Source organism: Neopelma chrysocephalum, unplaced genomic scaffold (assembly GCF_003984885.1).
Source record: "Neopelma chrysocephalum unplaced genomic scaffold, ASM398488v2 Primary Assembly neopelma1_23, whole genome shotgun sequence".
NCBI lineage: Eukaryota > Metazoa > Chordata > Aves > Passeriformes > Pipridae > Neopelma > Neopelma chrysocephalum.
In genome coordinates this window covers 24,110,739-24,127,852 of record NW_020897691.1, presented here as the reverse complement: position 1 = coordinate 24,127,852, position 17,114 = coordinate 24,110,739, and the positions used below count along the sequence as shown (strand labels likewise).

General features: G+C 39.6%; 1 protein-coding gene and 1 long non-coding RNA gene across 2 annotated transcripts in view; one reads left to right on the top strand and one right to left on the bottom strand.

Moving 5' to 3' along the window:
- Positions 1 to 16,579, bottom strand: part of SGK1 (serum/glucocorticoid regulated kinase 1) — a 69,230-nt gene extending 52,651 nt beyond the window's left edge. Inside the window, exon 1 of the mRNA XM_027690601.1 lies at positions 16,467 to 16,579. Coding sequence (XP_027546402.1) covers positions 16,467 to 16,535 — 69 coding nt within the window. The 5' untranslated portion in view covers positions 16,536 to 16,579. The remainder of the gene's footprint in view (positions 1 to 16,466) is intronic.
- The window catches only part of LOC113971076, a 49,743-nt gene that overhangs the window by 9,671 nt on the left and 22,958 nt on the right, over positions 1 to 17,114 (top strand). The gene's annotated exons all lie outside the window — the stretch shown is intronic.

Here is a 17,114-nt window from a genome sequence, read left to right as displayed (position 1 = left end):
AAGGAAAGAACAGTAAATGTTTCTGTATTTGTTGCTGTCATCAGTTGCAGTGGTAACATGTCAAGTAAATAAAGGAGATTTTTATGATCTTAAGTGTGAATGACACGTCTCCAGGCCACAGCAGAAAGTCAGCAAAGGCGAGATTCTTAAAAAATATGTCAACATGTGACTGCATACAGAAACCAATCCCAAAAGATTATATGTATCAAAATGACTTGAGGAATTTGGGATCCTGTAAGTATGTGTTTAAATATTCCTGCTGAACAAGACACATCCATGTAAGCTAAGGCATGAAGAGCAGCAGAAAATTTAAGCACATCAGTAATGCAAATAATGAGTCTTAATGAGCACACAGACAACTGCCTGGCTGATTTTCCCGTTCCAGTAAATGGGAAAGCTTGCCAGCTCCAGTGGTGCAGGAGAAAGTCTGTAAAACCCACATCTCCCATTGCTAGCTAAATTAACTTTTCTGTGCCTTCATACTGACTGACTGATTTATTTGAAATGTGGCACCAAAAAAAATCTAAACAACTGAATAGGCACCACTTAGGGTTTTCCTTTCCTCCTTCCTCCCATGTTGTCCTTGATAACAATTGTTACTGTCATGGGATTCTTTCCTCTGTGAATAAATAACTAACTGATGTGCTGGAATCAGGTAAGAGCTCTTGGATCAGTTGTAAGCACTGATGGTACTTGTTTCTACACAGGATGAGACAATAGATTCATTGTCCATGCTGGTGTATAAACACCCTCTGCATATTATGTCAAAGAGGACAACAAAACAAAATGGGGTTTATTGTGTATGTGCAAGTCTAATCTTTCCAGGCTACCAAGTTAAAAATGCTTTTCATCTAGACCAAACAAAAACAACATGAACAATACAACCCCAAATCCTATCCAAATAGTTCCAGGCTCCTCAGTTGTACCTTCTTTTCTCTATTCTCTGTTTCATGTCAGCAAAGCCAATTGACAGTAAATCTAAGCAAGTTTTATTTTACCTCCTACTCAGATAAACACCACATCCCACAGCTATTAGTCAAAGGCTTAAATCAGTCTACAGGGTATAGTGAGCATCTGATCCAGGCACAGAAGCCAGGGAATGCATGTTTGGGTGTGGATGGGGTGCAAAGGCAGGTGAATTAAAAAAATCTCAGGCAAAACAAGGATATGATAGTGTTCTTTTTCTCCCTCTCATTTTCCTGATGCGATGATTATTTTGCATCCTTCGGTAGTCTGGGCTGAAATACTCCAGGATTATAAAGTTTAATTGCAGTGCAAGAATAATGACTGCAGTGGCAGAACACTATGGATGAGGTTACAGCATAAGTCCCATTCAGTAGTCACCCTTGGCTATTCAAAAACTTCATACTGTTCAGAGCAGGGAAGCATACTTTGTGTGGCCTGAAATTAATAACTGTCCTATTTTGAATTTAAACCTGATATTGCACTTCATTAGCTATGTTTTGATTTGGCAGAAAGTGACCCTTCTGATTTATTATATAATATTGCATAGCATTCTAATTTTTTATCAATCTTTAAGGCAACCAGGACCATTAGATGAGCTGATTTAGGGTGCCTGTTCTTTCTGGCCTTGTGAGAGAGACGTGCCAAAACACTCACAGAGCTGTGAGAAGGACCATATACCTTAGAAAGGTGAAATATTCCTGGAGAGGCTCCCGGTGAGAGATGACAGTGGTTTTTCACAGATCAGCACCTTTGTAAGGCAAGGCTGGGCTGGGACCTGGCAACAGGGACTTCAGCAGCCCATGGAGGCTCACCTGCAGTGTGGTCTGGAAGTGCCATGGGGGAGGCTGCCACAGCCTTGGTCAGAAGCCCCCCTTGAACACTCAGGAGCTCTGGGGGTATCCTGTCATCTAGCAGATTGGGTAACACTGACAAAGCAAATGCCTTTGCTTTTCTACTCCTGAATCAAAGGAGACATTGAATAACAGAACGATAGAATAGGTTTGGGTTGAAAGAACCTTAACGGTCCTCTAGTTCTGAACCCTCTGCCACTAGATCAGGTTGCTCAAAGCCCCATGCAACATGTTTTCTCAAAGGAAAATCTTCCAGGAAAATACCCATTTGTCTTCCTAGCTTTTTCTAGTGGCCAATTTGCCTTTGCTGTTGAGTTGCTAAAAATACTGTTTGAGTAAGTCCTGATCACTCAAATTAGCCATTTTTAAATGGCATCCCAGCTGAGATGCAGTGGGCAAGGCACTGATACATTTCAACCAGGATTTAAAAGATTATTTTATTCTGAGCCACACAAGAACTTGTGACTTAAACTACCATCATCTGTGAGGATTTAAGCTAGGAAGAGATTTTATAATTCAAGTGTTTTGGCAAATTAATTCAGTGCCAAATGTGACCAATTCTTTTCAGATCTTTCACTGATTTTTATCTTATTTTTTTCCTATGTAGGGTGATAAAAATGAACTTATGTAAAGTGGCACCACTTGATACATACTCTGTCACTGTAGGAGAACATATGGTCCTGACTAATTTGAAAATAAAACATACATCTTCCTCTAGTAATTACACACAGTGAAAGTAAACCTCCTTGATGCAAGAGACTCCTATGAGGTTAACATTTGTTGATTATTAATACAAAACTTTCTGATTATGATATTCTTTAAAGATACTTAATGAAATCTAGCTCAGTCTATCTGAAAGTTGAACCTAACATTTATAGCATTTCTTGCTCCAAAATCAGCAAACAAAATTTATTTATAGTCCCATGAGGAGAAAACTATTATTTTCTAGTTACATTTCAGTCTACTCTGAAATGTTTGAATTTTACCAAGCTTCCTCTCACTCTGTGGAGAGTAGATGCCTCATCCACTTGAGGAATAGGTCCTAAGAGTCCTCCTTGGAGAGGGGGAAATGACTCAATGCTTCAAAAACAAAACAGCAAACACAAGATGAACAAACAAATGTGAAACCCCATCCCATTGCAATTTCATCACCTATAAAACTACAGCTGTTTCAATATGTGAAACCAAGCAATTTCTCCTGCACCTGTCAAACCTGCCTGGCATTTTAATAAATTGTTCCATGAGTTGGTTTTGCTCATGCTTTAACACAGCTTGAGAAATATGGTCTTAAAAAGGGCTAAGTACAGACAAAAAGTAGAGTTAATTAGAGTAAAGTCACATTTTCAAACTGCCAGTCAAAACCAGTCATTCATATGTATTAAAGAAATAAGGGTTCTTAAGTGAAAAATTCAGTAACAGATGCAAACCAGACACACTCAAGAATAACGAAACAAGGGAGGCTTTCTTTTTGCCGTCTACGTTATTTCCCTTCTTAGCTTAGTATTTTTCCAGGGGCGCACTCACACACACAAGAAACACATTACCCAGCACTTTTATTCCTTGTGATTTTCACTTTATTTACAAGATGATGGTAGTAAAGATCTTTGTTTTAGAAACACAAACTGGAGTGTAAGTCACCAACTCTGACTTATCAGCTTTCAGGCTGGAGTCCCCCACATGTGTAGGTTGTTGGTTTTGGGAAGCCTGTGACTAAGGCAGCTTGTTTTGAGTCTCTTTTTCCACATGCTTGGTTGAGTGTGGGTTTTCTTTTGCCTAACTCTTTCAAATAAAAAAAAATATTCTGAAGTCATTTCGGGTAAAAGCTATTGGAAGCTAACACATTTTTCCTCTGAGCAATCCAACATTTTTTGAGCGTTTGAGGCCAAACTAGTTAAACAATAATTATGACATCAGAGAAAAGTATCTACTGTTGAAAATACCCCACAGATAGGAGAATCTACGTGGCTTGGTGTGTAAATCCTTTTACTGGACTCCTAATCACTAGTATAAATTACTGTGTCAAAGAGTAAGTGAAATAGTGAAATAAAGAAAGAGGTATCACTTTGCTTAAAGCAAACAGAAGCTGATGAAGGGAGGCAGAAAGAGGAAATGCCTGAGACAGACAAGTTACCTAGGTTTTTAAATGGACTGAATAGTTTTTCTAGTAATATGACCATGAAATAAGGGAAATCAGACCACAGCCTGGCATTGTGGACTTGGCCAGTAACTTCTTTGCTAAAGACAACATTTGAAAAAGCAGCAAATACACCAAACTCTCAGCTCCTTGTTGTCCCTGTGACTCACTGCTCTCACTGGCAATGCAGAGAACCTGGGCATGTGGCACACCTGCCTTCGATTTGCCTGCTAGGGCAAAGGGACTCATTTTTAGGTGGCATACCTACACTGGAGAAACCCAATGTGGTTGCCACTTGAGTGCAGAAGCTGCTGGGGTTTTCCAAGGCTCACACAATTTCCTCCAAAAGCTTCATAAAGCACAGTGATAGGCTGGACTCTAGCAGCTTGCAATGGAGAAGCAGCAACTTCTCCCTTTATATCTGTATGGGTCTCTTCAGTGCACAAGCTACTACATAGGAAAGATTGGTTAGGCCTTGCAGAGAAAAAAGGGAGAAGTAAGATGAGCAGAAGAAATCTGGTGAAAAGAAGACAATTCGTTTCTGGAGAACTGCCAGTGTGCTTGGAACTACACAAGAAGAGAATCTCATCAGGCTTTTCTCATATCTAATTACACCTCTTTCAGGCTTAGTATATACTGAATAGCTGGGGGATGGAATGAACAATCTCAGGACAGCTCTGACCTCTTTTCCCTTCAACATTTCTTAATTAATCTTAAATAGAGAAGGAAATAATTTATTTAGTCCAGGTAAGGTATCCCAGAGCAGTCACCTTTGCTCCCTCAGCACTGTTCTCAGAAGTGTAGCACAAAAAGAAGAGTAATAAAAAATAAAGAAAGTTTTGAATCTGAAATGTGACTCATTCCTCTCACAGGGGGCTGGTGGAAGGTATATGCATGTACACTACAGGCTTAGGAGGGAATGGGCACTAATGGAGGCTTCTGACAAGGTGAATGAAATCTTATAATCTCCTTATCAAAAACAGATCTCCTGTCTCCTCCAAGTGCATTGTAACTCCTCACATTATGCACTGGGGAGACACTGTCAAACTGAAATGCAGGAGCTAAAAGAGAAGTGTCAGGGCCAGAATAATGAACAGAGAGACTCTAAATTTACTCCTGATGACTATGTTGCTTCTTGCCTCTCCACCTCTACAAGGGTCTTGGTGGTGTTAGAGGCCTTCAGCTAAAAAATGATTTTGTCTGACATACTGCATGAAATATTATACCTAAAAGAACCATAAAAAGAAAAAAAGGATTTAGAGAAAGGCATATTCATGCCTTTTTCTTCTAGTCAGGCAATGATGTAGCAAAAAACTTGTCTGTCCACAGCATCTCGTGTGGGAATACGGGCTTGTTCAAATGGAAATACAGAGCTGGTATAGAAATGCTTATGGCGTGACATCAAAATTCACCCTGTTTCATGGGACAGGAAAATGAGTGACAAGAAAACAACATATGCCCATTTACATATACACATATGTACGTATGTATGCTATATGTTAATACGCATATATACATATGTTTAGGTCTAGATCTTGGGATCATCTGGAAAAATCAGTGAACTGGCTTTTTGTCTGGAAATATTTTGGGAAGTGCAGAAAAAAATCTTCAAGACTAATTGAGGAACTTTAGTAGAACAGCACCGATGATGCTAGTCTGTCGCCTTGATGGGACCCAAAAGAGGGGTCTACACCAAATCTAGCAGATCTGTTTCAGATCTTCTCAAATATTTTAACTGAACTGTAGGTCAGTGCATGAGGATTTATAACAAGGTCTGTCCTTTTAAAAAAACTGGCACATTCACAAGATCCACTTCCACTGCATGATTATTCTAAAGTAGAGATAACTCTTGCCCAAGGCTGGATGGAGGAGCAGGTACTTCACATTCTCTATTCACATTTAAGCAAGTAATGACCAGAGATACTACACCTGACATCACCTCAATGCAACCAAGGATTTGGTTGAAGCGATAACAGGCAGAGGAGACATCCCTGTATTGTCCTGGTGGCAGGACACAGCAGGAGGGCCTTTTCTGCCCTAGCACACAGAAATACGTTCTGCAAAATCCATTTTTTTTTTTTTGAGAAATGTGGTTATTTCATTTGAAGCAGAGTCAATAAGAATGTACCGGAACAAGAATACGGAACTTGACAAAGAAGTGGCTGCGGAAATGTGAGATGCAGATGGAGCAAAAAGCGCTGCTTTTAGAGGCAATGGGGATACTGGTACTGTTTGGTTGTCTGAAAATGCCCAGCCTTTAAAGCAGTATGGACTATGCTGGGCCAACCACATGCCCACCATGCCTGACTCTATGTGGAAGGGAGTACAGTTAACTCCATGTCAGATCTGATGAGCCAGGTAATCAATGAACAGCTCTGGTTGAAGGTTACATCTTTAGGATGCCCATCTAGAGAGCTGCTAAGCATTGAGCAGCATTTATGTTCATCTGGTTTTTGAGAATTCAAGACCATTCCTGACTAGTAGTCCTAAATAAAAAGTCTTGGTTATTATTAGCTTTGTCTACTGGCTTTTGTGATGAACAAGAAATCAGACTGAAGTCAGTCATATCACAGGACAAAGGGGCAAGGTGTCCACGGAGCAGAAGACCTGACAACATGGATCCAGGATGCAAACTGAGCACAGAACCTGGGGACAGAGCAGATATGGTTTTTATCACACCTCCAGTCTGTTGGCATAAGAGAAAAGTCAGTCTATTGAGCTAAAGATGGCTTTGGTTTGTATATCACAGACTGTCCTCCTCCAACATTACTTTTCATTATCTTCTCTTCACATGCACATGCCTTTTCTTACAGCTATTCTTTCCATCACAGTTTTACATAGAGGATTTCCACAGTGACTTTGTTCCCATAGCATAGACCCTTAATCCAACACTCTAACCAGCAAAGTTGATGTTACAATGGCTGTTATTATAAGGAACCTTCCTTTAAGTTGACCTTTAAGGAATGAGGGATCCAAAGTTTTGTATGAATCAGAGTGTGTCAAACAATGATAATGTGCTTCAAAATGTCATTAATTTTAAAGCAAGAAATAAATTATCATTATTCAAATTCCAACCTACTACAGTTAAGCTGTTAAAGTTTAACAGTTTTTCATTTGATAAACACATGGATCTTTTAGAAAAAAAAAAGATACTGAGAGAACTATATATTTTGTCACTAAATTAATTAACATGGAAAGGGTTTCAAGCCATTTTATGGACCTATTCTTGGGTCAAGTTTTTTGAAATACATCTAAAAATTTTATTGCTGACCTGCAGTTCAAACATTTGGCTTAATAACCTTTGTTACTTAATTCTGCTGTACACTTGAAGACTTTTAACTGCCCCAGTAGAAAGCATACATAGAAGCCGACTGAAGCAAGACAAATATCCAATAAAAACAGAGCACAAAATAAAATAAAAGATATCTTTCCCATCTGTAATTGCAAAAGCCCACAACTATCTTCTAAACAGTCATATAAAAATAATTTTGATGGCAACAATAACCAATTATTTTCATTATCTAATTTGTATCCATGAAGCCTCAGCTGAGATTTGAAACTGAATTATTTGGGTGGTGTCAGTCTCTTTTTCTCTACTCCAAAGAGCTTGCAATCTAGACAGGCCAAATGATGCCTGTTAGGACAGTTGAAGTGGATTCCCAGGGTCAAATGTTATACAGGAGTCTGAGTTGCAATGAGAAGTTTGTTCTGCTGTGTAATCCTTTAGCACCCAGTATTAGTGCAAGGTAGCTCCTTAAAAATGCCCCCTGGAAAGGTCCTAGCCCACTGGGATGCTGGAAGAGCACTACTGTGGGTAGGTGAGAGTGGAGCCTTTCCAGAATGTGAAACTGGCAGGTTCCATCCCCATATCACATGTGTAGTCAGCTGGCAGTGGGGCAGTGGATGCAGGGTTCCCCTTCCTTCTTTTAGGGTAAACTTTGAGTATTTTGAGGAAAGTCCTGATGTGTACTACCAAACTGACTGGGATTTTTACCCCTCGTAGTCCTCTGGATCTTTTCAGAAGATAACTTAACCTCCACTGCATGGTTTGTACAGTGAACAAATATATGTGGCTCTGCAAAGCAAAAGCAAGTAGGTTGTTTGCATCTGAAAAAGTGACCCCTTGCTACTGCAGTGCAGCATCTGACTGCAGACACAGCTCTTCTTCACTAAAGTTGGGACATAAAATAGTTTACTGCTGGTGGTGGTGCACACCAAACCAATGTCTGACCATACCTAAAGAGGTATGGTCAGACAAAGAGGCAAAAAGAGGCAGCCCCTTCCCCGTGCACAGCCCACCATCTGTGCTCTTGATGCTTTGTAGAAATTGGCTTATTGAGGGATTGCTTGTGGGACACATAAAAGCAGTGACATAAGCACTGGGTTACGGAGCACAGTCTCAGGGTCTCACCTCTTCAGCCATTTACTGATGTGCCACAGTATAGGAACAGGCTTGGTCATACTGGAAGACACTTATAATACAAACATGCCCTTGGCACTCCTGACTTTGGAGACAGGCAGAATCTCAATTTGTCATGCTTTTCTCTTTAGTAATTTCTCAATGAGATGAGTAGACTAAAAATAAGAGCTTTTCAAGTTTAACCCAATATCTAGCATCTTCAGATGCCACTGCCATGTCAGCAAGACTGTATCAAACACTTCTGACTGTTTGAAAAAAAGAAAATAAAATTGTGCCAGTGTTGTTAAGCTGCTTAAAACTCCTGCACAACTTTCAGCCACAGCAAAGCTAGCAGATGTTTGCTGCTGCTGTTTCAAGAAAAGGAAATTTTTATTTTAGTGATGGAAAGTTAAAGCCAGGAAAAAAAGAGTAACTTCTGTCTTTATATGAACTTGTCTAACTGACTAAGTAACCTATTTTCTCTTTGTCCATTTATCTGAAATGGGCGCAATTATTCTACCTCATAAGGATATTTTGAGTCTTGGTTAATTGCTTGTGAGCTGATTTGGAAATCTCTCAGTGCAGAGTCTTCAATAAACATTAAAATTATTGCCTTCAGAGTTATTAATTGTTTTCCTACTCTCTACATTTAATTTTCTTGCTTTAAAAGCAACTGTTGTAAATAACAATCACTAACAATTATTTTGTGATGACATGTTATTTAGGAAAAAAAAAACCTTCTCTCTTATTGATTTGAGTTTGCAAGTCTGTTTTGTGGTTTTAGTTCTTTCTTGTTTTCCCATTGCTTTAGCATCTCCATTTACATGTTTTCTGGCAGACATGGTTCCTGTCCTTCCATTTTGTCCTTCTTTACATCAGCCAATTTTTTAGAAGGATATAAGCTTTCCCCTTGCTTTCAATTATTTGACTCCTTTTTCCATGGACACAACTCTCAACTTCCCCTGAGCTTGTAACCCTCATCAAAACCATGTCTTTAATTAGTAGATAGGGTAACATATACACTGAGTTGCTCCAAACTCTTAGTCCTTCCCAGCCTCTGCAGATCATATTTATCACTATTCCCATTTGGCAGAGGAATCACATTGATTTTTCAGCAGACACAGCTGTCTGCTTTCTCAGTATCTGTTTGCATCACATCTTACCGCAGAGCCAAGGGTGTCTAAAACCCTTTGTGCTGTTCTTCTTGATGTCATTTTCTTGCATCACGACTTTTTTCAGATAATTTGAATGTTTAGACTGCGGGCAAATGATACCACAGCTGCTGAGCTGAGTTATGAGAGCAGTGACAACATTGTGTCTGGGGTAGGATTGCTCTAAGAATTTGACTACAGACTCTGTGGCATTTAAAACACTGTTAACATGCACTTGGTGGAAGACTCGGAGATCTCATAGGTGGCCCTTCCCTAAGCAGAGGCCATGCTGGGCTCTGAAGACACGTAATGAAGGGAGACCAAAACACTATTCAGGCTCAGGCAATATCTAATCTGATCTTGAAAGGAATGAGCCAGAGCAGGCTCTCAAAGGAACCTCCTCCCACTGCTATTTGATTTTAGTGATGCTGGATAACGAGGACCTGAAAGTGATAGAACAGCTGTGAGTGTGACTGAAAAAATCCTGTCAGAATCTGAAATTAAAAAAAAATAAAGAAATCTGTTTCTCAGAAAGAGTGAGATGAGACAAAAAGTAAATCTTAAGATGAATTCTGTAGTCTGAGTTTTCTAGGACAACACTGATGTACAACATAGAAGAAAAAGCCTTATGGGACTATGTAAACAGAAACAAAACTTACCATATCTGAAGCAAATTTTAAAGAGTTCAGTAGAAATCAGAGATAACAGGTAATATGCACTTACCAGTATGCCAAAATTGCCTGATGTCTTCCTTTGATGAGGCAACTGTGGATAATCTAATACATATGGTCTTTGGTAATTCAGTAACAGAGTGGTAAGACGGGAAATAATAGATTAAAATGGACTGTAAGAGTAGTCTTAGAAAAATAATTATGAGACAAACGAACTAGCTAAAAGTGTATTGACAAGAGAAATAGGTTTGATGCAGAACCTAGGTTTGTGCTCAGAAAATTTGTCAATGACACGTAGATTTGCTTAGCAAAGAGGACGAGAGTAGGAGGGAAAGAGTGGGATGGAGGTTAGAAGTGTGTAGTGGACTCCATGAGAAAGAACTGTGAAAGAGGAGTATACAGATGCTTTGGTAACATCAAAGAGATCTCTAGGCCAGCAAATATGACAGCTGCCTTTGTCTTCTAGATTGACCGGGGAAGGGAAAGTCTATCCTAAAGGAAGAGTCTAAAAGAAGTTGGCTTATTTAGCCTAGCCAAATACAGCTGAAAGAATAAATGGTTGCTCTCTATAAATACACCACTGGTTGTACATATGAGGGAAGGGCAAGAACTATATAAGTTGTTGCTTTGTGTTGGTAAAAGAGCAAATGAGAATAAATTGGTCATGTGTAAAATAGACTGAAAATAAGAGGAAGATTTCTAAATTTTCAAGCAGGGTGATTTTTCCAAAAGTGGAAGAGAACTGGGCAATTTCAAGCATCAGCTTGACAAATCTGTGGTAGGAATTATGAGATGTGTTTAGGAAAGGATATCAAGCTTAAAGAGTATGGACATCCTTTCTAGTCTTACATTTTTGTGAAAGAGAAAGGAAGAGATTAGGGAAGGGAGAAAGGAATAAGAAGAGTTTCCTCTCTCTAGTCCTTTTTTTTTTCTTTCCTTTTGTCTCATTCTGCTGTCATTCCTCTATCCTTCCCTATTCCTTTTTCTTTTTATTCATATTATTCCAAGCTTTTGTACTTAAGTTTTAAGTTTTCATATTTTAGGTTTGAACAAGAGACTCACAGATACTTTCTTGTCTAGACATTGCCAGTTTTGCCTCATGAATCTTTTCCTGTATGCTAGCTGAAAAGCAAAATATTAGCACTGATCCCAACCCAAAGCATACCTTGATTTAATGGGAAGACAGAAGAAAACAAAGTTCTTTATGGAAAACCAGTACTGGGGCCTTACACGGTTTCTCATCGGTTCTCATATTTTGTCTCGTGTTAATAGACTTTTTCAGAAAGTGATTGATAGACAGAAGATAAGAAAATTTTTGGTCAGCTCAATGAGTGTCTGTAACATATTTGAAGCCTGATGGAGATAAAAGGCCACCTTCATCTTAGTTAACGTAAAACCCTACGGCAGTTGTGGTCTACAATGCTCAAGTTATAGACTGATAAAGGCATTTGGGGTTGTGCAGGGAAAGGCTGAGTGCTTACAGTTTTGGCTGATGTTAAGAAGATCCATGGATGCTCAGCATCTCTCTACAAAGGACAAGTGGGATGGGAAACAAGTCTCTACTGCAGCAAAACTGTCTCGCAGTCAGCCAGCATCCTTGTCTATGGAAATCAACTATAAAATTTATGTACTTTTTTGATATTGGCCCAAGCAGCTAAGAAAAGCAGCAGTATAACCATTCACCCATATAAAGCTGGCATTTTCCTAAGGTAGAGTCAAGTTTGTCTCTCACTTATTTTCTTATAGGTAAGCTCCCAATTACCCTAAATAAAAGATAACTCCAGTCCTGAAATGAACTTCTAGACCTGTACAAGTGACAGACCAGAGAGCAGTCCCCCCACAGCACAATCTATCAGAGGGAACATAATCTGTAGGGAGTCAGCTGGAAGTACTGAATTCAAGGGCTTTCTGCATCATTAAATTACTGTGGTCCTAAAAATGGTATTCAGGTGATTCTGCAGTCTCCTCAGCCATGTGTTGCCTTGAGCTCTAATGCAGGTTGAGCTGTCATCTTCGTGTATGATGATGTTTACGAATTAGTCTCTTCAGCTTGGATATGGAGAAAGCTGCTGGTGTGTAGTGCCATAAAATATCAACCTAGAAAGGAGGGCATGGCTTCCACAACCTACATATTTGGAAAAACTGCGTAGAAACAAAGGTAGCTATTTTCTCTTCTTTCTTGCACATTCACTTTAGCTTGACCTAAATTGCTAATTAATGTAAATTTTCTCAGTGAAAAAGGATTATGGATATTCTTTCCCTTATCAGGTTTCAGACTAGCAAATCCTTAATCCCTGCAATAAACTTCCTCTCTAAGTCATGCCCTGTTTCTTTCTCTTTTCCTTTTATGGAAGACAGCTATTTCTTTTCCATTTATCAGTCATTTATTTTCTTCACATTCTGAATAAATTTGTATTTGGTCTCAGTCCAGACCTAAGAGGACAATGAATTTCCATGTTCACTGAGGCTACCATATCATTAGCCGGTGTTTAAGTGACAGAGACAGTTCATAATTCACATCATTTTTCCTGCTGTAACCATGTTGGTTTGTCTTGTGTTATATGACATTGTATGTTATTTATACATATATATATTTCAATATATATTGCAAAATATTATCCAAAAATCTTTATAAGGTAGGCCAATGTGACGGAAGAGGCAGTGCAAATACCACAAAAACAACTGGAAGGGATGGCAGTAGGTGAAAATGAAAGGTCCCTCTGCCCTGGGAGATCCCATTGACTGAACAGCAATAGCATATTTGGATGTTTACCACATTCAGTGATCTTTTGAATTGGTAGAGACCAGTACAACTTTTAAGGGTGAGACCTGTGAGCCCCTCACAATGGAGTGATGTGACTTCTGCCAATTAACAAACCCCTTTTATTGAACTTTGCAAAAGTCCGAATGCTGCAAGTATATGAAAAAGAGAGATTTCCCAGCCGTTTACGGCCAAAGCAAGTTAATTGACTATTTATGTTGGTATCCAGTATGCAATGTCAGTGGACAGGGAAAAGGATGGCAAAAAAAATTAAGGTAATTACGTGCTATGAGATGACAATGTCTTTTCATTTCCCAACCTTATCAGACAGTAATTCTTTTATGCCATGACCCAATACTATTTGAACAACAGTGTTTATAATTTATCTTCATTGGATTAACTTCAGATTCGCCCCTTGTGCCTATATATGACCCATCTTCTCTCCCCTGCTCTTTTTAGATTTGTGTCATCATTAATTAAAAAAAAAACTTGACTATTAAGGTATCCTTCTGATCCTAGGCGCAATTTGTTGTTACTGATTGTTTTCTTTTGCAACAAAAAAAGACAGGCATTGTAAATCCTTTGGTTTTCTTTCAAACTGCACCTGTTTTAAGTGGATGAAGTCCGTATTCGGTTGTTCCAACCCTATCAGAATTGATTGCTACAGGTATTCTGCAAAACAAATTGTTTCTGTTTCCCCTTTTATTTTAATTAAGTGTGCTGCCTTTTAAATTCAGCCTTTCCTTCCTGTTCTCTGACCTCTGGACATGATTAGCCCATACCCTGAATCATCTGACACAGCAGACAGCATCCCAGAGGGTCAGTACTTTATCATCAGAGAATAAGTCAGGCTTAAAAAAAATCTGGTCCTCAAATTCAAGTCAGTGTTTGAATGCACTTTCAGCCTACTCTAAATCCACAGAGCTCTACCAGTTCTTTCTGCACTCTTGGACACAGCAACAAAGAGGATTGCAGTTTAATGAAAACATGAGGCTCAATGGAAAATGAAAACAATGAAGATATGTCTGGCACTTTCTTCCAAAAAAAAATCCAACAGAGTTGAAAAAATAGTAGTATTTCCTGAAATTTGGGGCATTCTAATCTACATTAATTTTCTAGAATTATATTTGGAAAGCAGCTCTACTGGAAGTGTGAGATTTTACAGAGACAGACAAAATGATTTTAAAACGGAGAGATTGAAGTCCCATCCCTAGTTTCATCACAGACCCTGCTGGTGATCTCCAAGAAGACTACGCTGTACCCAGACAATAAATTTCCTTCTCTGGGTTTCACTCACCTATCAGTAAAGAGAGGATAGCAATACCTCACCCTGCACCCAGGTCTGCTAGGCTCCATAGTGCAGACCTGCCTCTCACTGTGGATGTAGGGTGCATACAGTAGGTTGCTGGTTATGGCGCTGTGGTGATGCAAACTGTCAAACAATTCTACTACACACTACACTCAGATCAAGAAACTCAGCAACTATGCTTCTGTACGCATGAGATTTTGGTGGTTGTTCAGCCAGAGTGTCCAGATCATTGGCAGGGAACCAAATTAACTCTTTAACCATCTCTCCCCATTCTCCCAGTAGTTACATGCAGCACATCACCACTCCAACAAATGCAAGATATATTGCTGGGAGCCAGCAACACATTATGAACATGCAGCTTTTCCTGTTTGTACATGTTTCAAGTACTGACATTGGAAGAATGTGGTTAACATCCGAATGCAGAGGATTTTCTGTGAGGAAGGTAATAGGGGTAAGAGAAACATCAATGAACACATATATCTACGGACAGGGATGTAGAGGGAGAGAGTTTCCTTCTTTGTATATTTAAATTGGTTTTACTGATTTCATCTATCTTCATCACAATAGCAAAGAGGCAACATCTGAAAAAATGAAAACCCTCAGAAACTAAAGACAGCTATTTGTCCTGATCCACTGTCCAGGACTGTATCAGTATGCCAGTTTCTTCAAATATGACTACAAAAATCTCTGCAAATTGAAAATTCACTGATTATCAGTGTAGCTCTGAAAAAAAGACAAACCACAAACCACAATCTTCTTCTAGAACAAAATTAGATAGTTTCCAGTGATAACTTGTCAGCTCTAAGCAGAAATAGAAGACAATTGCCAATAATTACCCTCATACAGGAACTGCAAGCCAGTTACTTTCCTCTTTAAGAATACATTTCTGTTAAAACCTTCAAGACATTTTTAAAAAAACAGATAAACCTTTCTGGTGAGCTGAGTATCAGACATACATATGCCAATAGTAATGTTCTTAAATGAGAAGGGGCTTGGGATAAGAACTATTTTTATAGTCTGAATTTAGATGGTGTTTGGGTTATCTGAGGCTTCTACAAACCACCTTGGAGGCAACAAACATTGGCTGACAATACACTTTTTTCCTCTGATTGACCCTGCTAGTATTTTCCACATCTGCCCTTAAATGTGGTACTGGTACCCAAAAGGGTTTGACCCTGGCTTTCAAATTAGTTACTGGTGTAACTCCTTTGCCTGAAGGGTTAAATGGACTGACCATATTCTTGGCATAAGGAAGAGAGAGAATGAATGGGGATGAATGAATGAATGAACTAATGAGTGAATGGAGCAGCTTTTCTGCTCCTACTCCAGTCTGTTTAAAGAGAAGGTTGTCGTTTTAATCATTCAGGAAATCCTTTCCATAGGGTAGTCCCTTCTAATAATCTCTTTCTGATGCTTTGCTTCTCCTATCTCTGTCTATCCAGACCTACTGAGAATACCTGCCCTGCTGTCACATGGAAATTACTTTGTTGCTCAAGTTAAATAAAGAGTGTGCAGTACTGCCACTGTAAGAGAGTCAAAGAAACGGAAAGGACTTCACTAAAGTGATGAGGTAACGAGCTACACTTGCATTTCCTCGCAAACAAAGTAGACAGCCAGTGTTTTCTAAATCTGACTAAGTTAAAGAATATAAAAGAAAACCAAATCCAGGTGTACCTGTCTTATTCTTTTCTCCTGCATTAATTGTGATCGCTGGCAAATTACAAGCTGTGAAGTATTTTGCTGAGCTCACAAATGCTGCTTTGTTCTCTTTTTTTTCCTATTCAGTGAGATGATGAATGGAGGTGGGTAATGTCGCACATCAGGGAAATGAATGCAAGGTGTGGAGGGAGCCATAACCCTAGGTGGATGTGACGGAGGGAGTCGAGACAAGCTGCAACAATCCTGCACTCTGCTTTGGACTGTATTACCCCAGTCTGTATAGTTGGCTGTATTGCGTCAAGCCCTGTGGTCAGCTGTGACAGAGATATACATTCCACAGCAAAGACTGCTGACGTAATGCCTTTCAGTCTCCCATCCTTGTCCCCCCTCTCCAGCTCCCCTTCACCTATGGTGCTATTGCCCTTGGTGTTCAGTAGAACTGCCTATGCATTACAGTAGGACACCAGTATAAAACACCTTCCTTCTTCCATGACTTTCTCTTTGCTCTAGCAAAGTAACAAATGCAGCAACAATTAAAAAAAGAAAAAAAAAAGGAAAATCTTACCCTCTTTTTAAAAAACTGAAAAGCTGAGCATTTCTTGACTGGAAATCCATTCATGTCTTTGTTGACCATTTTCCACAGGGAAGGGTATACAGTGATAGATCCAGTGTGCCAGTGTGGCACTTGCTTAGTGCATCTATTTTCTTCTCTATCCTTTCAGTTAATGAAGACAGAGCAGGACGGGAGATTCACCGGCACAGCTCGGGCAGCTGTCCTTTACACATTCATCCTGCTGCACCAGCTACTGCAGCAGCAGCAGCAAGCAGCAGCCTTTCCCAGCTTTCAGATGCTGCTTGTTATTAGCTTCTTAAAAGCATCCCCCAAACACACTCACTCCTGTAAAATCCTTTGACAGCTTTCAGATCAGAGGCAGCAGATCTCAGGCTAAGTGGGTCTCACATAAACCGAGGTTCATCCATCCTGTGGGTGCTACTGGTACCACACACTGTGTAAGCAGACAGGCTACTGTGCTCAATTTGCTATTCTTCTTCTTCAGGTGGTGTGACTCACTGCTGTTTGAGATGAGAGCCGGTTTTGATGGTGCAAATTCCAGCGGGAGCTGCAGTTCAGCAACAGCAGAGAGAAAGAGAGAGAGAGACACAGAGTGAGAGAGAGAGAGAGAGACAGAGACAGAGAGAGAGAGAGAGAGAG